Source organism: Lolium rigidum, chromosome 6 (assembly GCF_022539505.1).
Source record: "Lolium rigidum isolate FL_2022 chromosome 6, APGP_CSIRO_Lrig_0.1, whole genome shotgun sequence".
In the NCBI taxonomy this organism is placed as follows: domain Eukaryota; kingdom Viridiplantae; phylum Streptophyta; class Magnoliopsida; order Poales; family Poaceae; genus Lolium; species Lolium rigidum.
The window spans coordinates 111,074,578-111,081,816 of record NC_061513.1 but is presented as its reverse complement, the minus strand read 5'-3'; the positions used below and the strand labels follow the sequence as shown (position 1 = coordinate 111,081,816).

General features: G+C 46.5%; 1 protein-coding gene across 1 annotated transcript; it reads right to left on the bottom strand.

The window, feature by feature from the left end:
- Positions 1–2,833: 2,833 nt before the first annotated feature.
- Positions 2,834–6,837, bottom strand: LOC124667054 (probable metal-nicotianamine transporter YSL6). The gene is made up of 7 exons (XM_047204386.1): positions 6,468–6,837; positions 5,901–6,073; positions 5,667–5,764; positions 4,904–5,041; positions 4,433–4,622; positions 3,863–3,995; positions 2,834–3,780 (listed from the first exon to the last, which is right to left on the bottom strand). Exons 1-7 carry the CDS (start codon positions 6,820–6,822, stop codon positions 2,843–2,845), a joined length of 2,025 nt encoding a protein of 674 aa, XP_047060342.1. The 5' UTR covers positions 6,823–6,837; the 3' UTR covers positions 2,834–2,842.
- Between the last annotated feature and the right edge of the window lie 402 nt (positions 6,838–7,239).

Here is a 7,239-nt window from a genome sequence, read left to right as displayed (position 1 = left end):
ACATGTGAAAAAAACAAAAGTTCGACATCCGCGATCGAGCTCACATGGCGTCGCAACCGTCTCCATCCTCGTCGGCCGCCCCGCTATTGCCGCCTCCGAGGCCGTGGTTGACGTGGTGGCCTTCACCGTCGCTGCACCTGCTATTGGATGAGGGAGAGGAGACCAGAGAGATCGCTCTTAGTATATATAGTACATATTCCTAAAAGAAAAATAGAATAGAAGACCCTATATAACATTACAGACCCAAACCAACCACCTAGCCCACCTTCTCAGCCAGTAGCATGATCTCAAGCGCCACCATGTGGATCATCTTCTTAGCTAGGTAGTAAATTAGCATGCGCTTGCAGTATCTTATCATAGGGCAAGTCATTAGTGAACTTCTATCACAACCTTTTTTGTTCTTAAGTCTTATTTGAACATAGTACCTATGTACACACCAAATCTGAATGTAACTAAATAGTTGCAATATCGATGATTCTCCCAATTTTCACATCCAAGATACAGTAAAGAAAAAAAAACAGTGGAACCACATTGTCCAGTGCCTCATTAGCAATCCCTGTAGTGAAAGGAAAAAATGTGTCAATCCAAAGAAAGTTGAAGAGGTTTGAAGGCACTGAAGTACTAAACCTGATCACTTGGTTGGCAAGTGGTCTGAACCATGGATCTGCATTGTAGTATTTGCATGTAAAGCATCTCTCAGACATGCTCTTTCAAAAAATAATATAGAACATGATAAGTAATCACAATGTACATAAGGGTGTGGTCAAAGGGTGAGCAATAATTAGTATGTATTCTTCATTTATTGTCACCACAGATTTGATGCATATGATGCTCGATGTTTTTACAGTCCCAATAAGATTTTGACAGCTTTTTACGGTTAAGAAGAGAAGATGAAGATTCAGTTAGCGAACAATAGAGAAAATGACATTTGTGGTAGATCCTACTTTTTTCCCCGCGACTTATACATGAATACAAATTATCGAAGTAAGCAACACAAATTATCTGTTGCACACTTCAAATACGCAGGTGTACAAAATTATCAACTGCACACTTTAAATACATATATATACATTAATTGGTATGTTGAAAAATAAAGTACTATACATAATAATGTAGAAAGGGAATCGATTTACCTCAGTTTAATCAATCTATGCAAACATTATAAAGAAACATTTAAAGGTCATGTGCTCCGCTGTTGCTAGACATGACATTGCAGCTCATCGGTGGCACTTCAGACTTCACCGTGCGGAAGCGGCAAACTGAAAACAGAGTCACCGGACGAAGGTTTCGTCAGATGTCAATGCAGAGAAAATTACCCTGGCCAAAGAAATGAAAGCCTTGCTCCAGGAAGGGAAAGATTTTGTTATCAATCACATTAGAAGAAAGCAAAACACACAGTTATTAGCTAGGTGATGTTGACCATATATACCGAACCGTGCACATCTCACCTGTTTGGCTATGTTCAGCCATGCGGGAATCCAATTAACTCTGTGAGCAGGTTGTAGTGGCCTGAATCCATTGATTCGGGAGGAGGAAGGGGGCAGGTAGAGGGGCGCCTTCGCCATGGTGGCCGGGATGCCAAAGGATATGCGAGAATCCAATTAACTCTGTGAGCAGGTTGTAGTGGCCTGAATCCATTGATTCAGGAGGAGGAAGGGGCAAGTGGAGGGGCGCCCTCACCATGGTGGCCGGGGATGCCGAAGGGCAATCTCCCAATCTCCGCACTGAACGGCGTGTTCAACTCCCTTATCGACCTCACTCGCATTGAACGCAGCCGCCGTACGGCTCGGCGACAGACGAACCATCGGCATCAGGGTGAACAACAACGTCAAGAGGTGGCACGCTGCTGAGGGTGGCCTCGCGGAGAACATGGAACCTCTCGCCCTGACCTCTCCCCGCTGGGACATCACCGCCCACCTGCCCAGGCACGGACGCAACGGCGTCGAAGACGACGGCGATGGGCGACGGGAGCGAGGGCACGACGGATGCGAGCGCAGACGCTGGGATGGTGCCCGTCTCCGTGGCAGCAACGATGGCCGACTTCGCCTGCTGCAGCAACCACTGGACGGTCTCTCCGTCGGACTTATGACCGATGTCGTGCCTCCTCCTCGAGCTCGTCGACGGCGGCGTGGCAGAGTGGACGGCGTCCTAGCGGAGCCCTCCCCATGACCCGTCTCGTCGAGCTCGGCGGAGGTGTCCTGGCGGAGCCTCCCGTGATGGGCCTTGTCGTGCTAGGAGGCGCGTCCTCCTCATGCACCATGCCGGCGACCAAGCCCAGGGCGTGCCTAAGATTTCGCGGGCGCGCGCGTAGGGGCGCGGCCGAGCTCCACGGCGGTGCGGAAATGGGAGGAAAAGGAGGCGACGGCGCCGAACGTGGCCAGAGAAGGGGAGGAGGGCGGTGGCCCTGGGGCAAGGATGCCGCTGGGAGCAATGGGGATTGGGGAGAAGCTCAGGGCTGAGAAGATAATATGGGGAGAGAGAGCTCGGGGAAGAAAGAAATCGAGGGAGCGGTCAAAGCGGTTCACAAAAAAATGCTATGTTCACCTACACCTGAAAGAAGCACATGACGCTCACGCACCAAAGGAAAGTGACAACCAAAATTCTAAGAGGCACCAAAAGTGCACACAAGAAAATCACCAGGGAAATTAACTACAAGAGAGCAGACGTGTCAAATCAGTGTTAATTCAGAAAAAAACTCAAAATTAGGAGAAAAAAGATGTTTGTTGCCCTATAATATAGTAGTTATTAACACAATGAGAGAACTGCTGCTGTTTTGCGGCAGTGTAAATTAGAATTGTGTAATATATGTACACAGTGTAATGCTTTTAACCTCGCTCTATTTTCAGCCGTACGCAACAGATGGCTTAAAGTACATGCACATCGGTGGGTCAATCCTCATGATGGACAGTATCGCAGAAGGGACACTCCAGATCCCGTCACCACAGATCAAACCAGAAGCAACGGCGCCTGCAAAGTCCTCAGACTCCTTGCGATTCACCCTCTCCCAGACAAACAAGATAACCGTCCCGACGAACATGTCGATCGCAAAATATGCTCCGATGTAGAAGGGGACAGCCATGGCCATCGGGAGTGGGATGAATTTGGACACGCTGTTTGGAGTGACGTCCCTCAGGAGGTTGATTGCTATGGCTGCAAAAAAGAAGAAAGAGCAGATTGCTAGGCAGTGCTGTGGCAGCGCAGAGAACCCTTCAACACCCAGGATTGACATCTCACGGAATATGACAGCATATGGAGCTTTGAACATGCCATCAGGATTGCCAATGTCAAAGGCCGTCCAGTAAAGCCAAAAGGTGAGAGGAGCAATTACACAGCCAAGGGCAGTTCCAATCAACTGTGACACAAACATGGACCTTGGTGAAGAGAGGGTCAGGTAACCAGTCTTGAAGTCCTGCATGAGATCGGCAGCTGTGGATACAATGGACATCATGACACCACAAACTGCTAAGCCGGCAATCACACCACCATTCTGGCCAACCCATGAGGCAAAAATGAATAGGCCAATCTTTCCATATGTGGATGCAAGGCTCCAATCTGTCAGGCCCGTGCCATAAGAGTTGCAGAAGGCAAGTAGGGGAGCAACAACATAGGCAGATAGGACAAGGTACCACTTGAGTTGGGGGAACAGCAGTGGTACAGTTGCAGTTGATATTGCTGCAAGGCACACATACCCAGATCCCGCCAACCAGGGAGGAATACTGTCTTTTACAAATACCTCATTCAGAAGTTTTTCCTCGGATGATAATTTAGAAGTTCCATTATCTACAATAACAGAAGAGAAACAAGATGAGGTGCATGATTTACGATATTCTGGTAGGTAAACACCATATGACAAGAACATTACCATCCTGAACCCGGACAAGAGGAAGTCTTCCTTGCTTTGATCGTGCATTCATTATTTCCTTGATTGTTGCATAAATGATCTTAATGAGGTTATAGATACCATCACCGAGTATCACAGATACAGATATGAAAACCTGGAAGGCAGGACAGAGACAACTTAGTTTTTGCCGAACACAAGACTCTAAAAGACTGGTCAGTCTGTGAACCCCTAAAAAAAACTAGATATGCCATCTGTATGTTCTTTACTAAGAAAGTAAAGTAACAACATGTATAACAGTTCTGATCTTGAACTCAGTTTAATGGTTCTGACAATCATGTCCACCGATGTAATAGTAAGCGAGTTACTAGTACTACACCATGTTGACTTCAACAGCATACATTTAGTTCAGATTTACTTAGCTAATTTATTATGGGGAGTAAAACAGCAACAATATTTTAATCAAGAACTGTGATTCGTGATTTAGTTCTAGATCTATAGAAGGTATACTCTATAGAAACGTCAATGTTTTAACAAGTACGAAATTGGAAGTTATTTCATGTCAGCAACAAATGAAATCTTTAATCACCATACCTTGTATCCATACAGTCCTTTGAAATCGTTGCTTCCAAGGTCAGCTGGATACCACTCTCCAGCTTTTGTGGATATATATGGCCACAGGAAACCCCAAGATATAATGGCTCCAAGAAGTGCAGAGCAGTTAACAATGTGTGGGCATATAAGACCACATCCAATATAGGTTGGACTAAAGTCAAAATAAAACCTGCAAAGCATGGAATAGTTGAACTTTTGGTGAGCATGTGTAGGATGGTCCATCTTTTTTCTTTTCGAGAATGTAGGATGATCCATCTTAAAGGATGATTAGTTTCATAGGACACTACAAGTTATAGCAGTCACACAAGGGACATGGTCAAAGCAGGCTAGGGCCCCTAAGGGGCAACAGAAGGCAAAATTTCTTTCAACCCACAAAACAAAATGCACTACATATTAGTTCTGACTCCCAAACATTTAAGGAATAACAAAAACTAATTAAAGAAAACTTACGTGTTCTTAAATGCCGCAAGCCCTAGAGAAGGGAAATTATCGAAGCCACAAGAATTCCCAACCCCACTGAAGAACCACTTAAACAAGTTCCAGATAAAACTAATGCTTAAATACTTCCCAAGACAGCTAACTTGTTTCCTGCAATGATAAAATAGAAGTTCGTGTGTAAAAACTCAAGAAACGTAGAAAATCGCAACAAAGGCGTCAAAGGACACTGCAATTTAAAAAGTCTATGATGCATGAATAAACAGAGGAAACTGGTATTTTCTATCATCAGATACACTCTGCTGCACTATTTAAACATTTCATTACATACTAATTTCCCATTAATAATAAGATATTAGAGAGAATATATAGCAGCATTCCTAGTCTCAATCCAATAGAACCAAATTGTCATAAATAGATCAATACAACCTTATGGTCAGCAGTTTCTATCTGAGCATTGTAAACATAAAATTGATGAAATTACCTAGCACGTATTCATTTCCTCAATAAAGTTCAGTCGAAATAGGCTACCATATCCCTAAATACTCGATAGATGAAATACATGTAATTGGCTGAGAGCTCAACTGCAACTTCACCAGACTACTGTGGCAACTATTGATGTTCTATGCAAAGAAAAAGCGTCATTGGTCTAATATAGATACAATAAGATTCATTTTAGATTTGTTTTACAGCATACTTGCATAAAAAAGAGACCTAGAATAAACAATGCAGATTGAACTATGAGTATAAATTAAGGAGAAACTGATCCGTTTCTTACTCTGCAAGCTCAGCTCCAGTAGTAGTGTGGAAGCTATTTATCAACATAGCGGTAGCAGTTCCACTAGGATAGGTCAGCTTGTAATCAATCACCATGACCTAGCAAACACGAAAACATATGTAAGTTTACTAGATTCATCTTAAGACACGACCAAGATACTCCACTTCATCCAAAAAACAAAGATGCAACGAGACAAACATAACATGTGCATGACTCCAAGATATGAATGAGTACCTTGCGCAGCGCAACAAGACTGAACAGACCGAGGAAGCTAACAACAAACATGAAGCCAATCATCCAACTCAGCGAAGGATTTATAACATCCACCGCCCTGTTACCAGGATAATCAGTCCCGATAAGCTCATAGGTCTTCTGATCCATCGCAAGCATATACGTTCCGAAGCCACCTGCATGCATGAGCAGAAACGTCAGCTGATAATGTGAGCTCGATATATAAGAAGGGAGAAGCTATCATTTAACTCATGCACACCAAAATCAGCAGCAAAATTTAGCATTCACTGCATCAAGATTTTTATCCCCATGGTGACCGTATAATCAGAGGTTCAGCATACCAACTACTTCCCCAAACCTCTGAAAACAAATTCGATGTTTCCTAGCATTGTTGCACCTGAATCTAACACAGGGAGCGCACTTAGCATAAACTAGACCACGTGTCAGGATGGATTTCAGTTACGGACTAAACCAAACGTAACCCGGAATCGCCTGCCCACGTAAACCAGCAATCTAATTGAGTAACGTTGCCCGACCGAAATTGGGGGAGAAGAAGACGCAAACACATACCGCTGAATGCGAGTCCGGAGCAGGCGACGACGCAGGTCTGGATGACGGTGTTCTCCTGCTTGGTGAAGGGCTTGGACACGATGCCGAACCTGGCGAGCGCGGCCGTCCAGGCGCGCACGAGGAAGTAGCCGAGCAGGCCCGCGGCGACGTTGAGGGAGGGGATGATCCCCACCGTGAGGTTGAGCTTGTGCGTGATGAGGCAGAAGAGCACCCCGAGGATGGCGCTCACCACGATCCCCCGCACCGTCAGCTGCTCCTGCCACGGCGGCACCGCCTCCGCCACCGCCGCCGCCGCCGGGGGCGCGCCGGCGAGGAGGGGGCCCGTCAGCTCCGCCGCGTCCGCCTCGGATCCCATCTTCCCTTGGGCCGTATGGATTCGTCGGGAGCTAGTTGGTTTTGCGTAGGAGACGGCGCCGGCGAGGAGGAGGCCGAGACTGATGAGAGGAGGCGGCGGGGACGGGGCGTATTTAAGCTGAGCCTGATTGCCGCTGAGCTGCAAAGTTCTGGGCTCTGCTTCCGGTTAGTTCCCGTGTGCACGTACCAGGGTCCAGGCAGGGTCAATGCCATGCGGGGCCCACCTGTCAGATCCGAGTTGGATTGTTTTTTGTGCCTTGGAGACGTTCGGGGCTGGGCTTCGTCCGTGCCACGGTGGCCAGAGAGCTTAGTTTACGTGCAAGGCGAGCCCACCACGGTAAAGGTTTGCGGCCCCACCTGTCATTATCTTCTCAAGGAGCGGGATACAAGGGGGCGCCGTGAATCGTGCTCGGGCTCC

Excerpts from the sequence above, each read along its gene's own strand:
- LOC124667054 (XM_047204386.1), bottom strand. The coding sequence starts at position 6,822 with ATGGGATCCGAGGCGGACGCGGCGGAGCTGACGGGCCCCCTCCTCGCC. Across the intron at positions 6,074-6,467 it reads CTCCGGACTCGCATTCAGCG|GTGGCTTCGGAACGTATATG; the intron begins GTATGTGTTTGC and ends TCATGCATGCAG. Across the intron at positions 3,996-4,432 it reads AAGGACTGTATGGATACAAG|GTTTTCATATCTGTATCTGT; the intron begins GTATGGTGATTA and ends CCTGCCTTCCAG.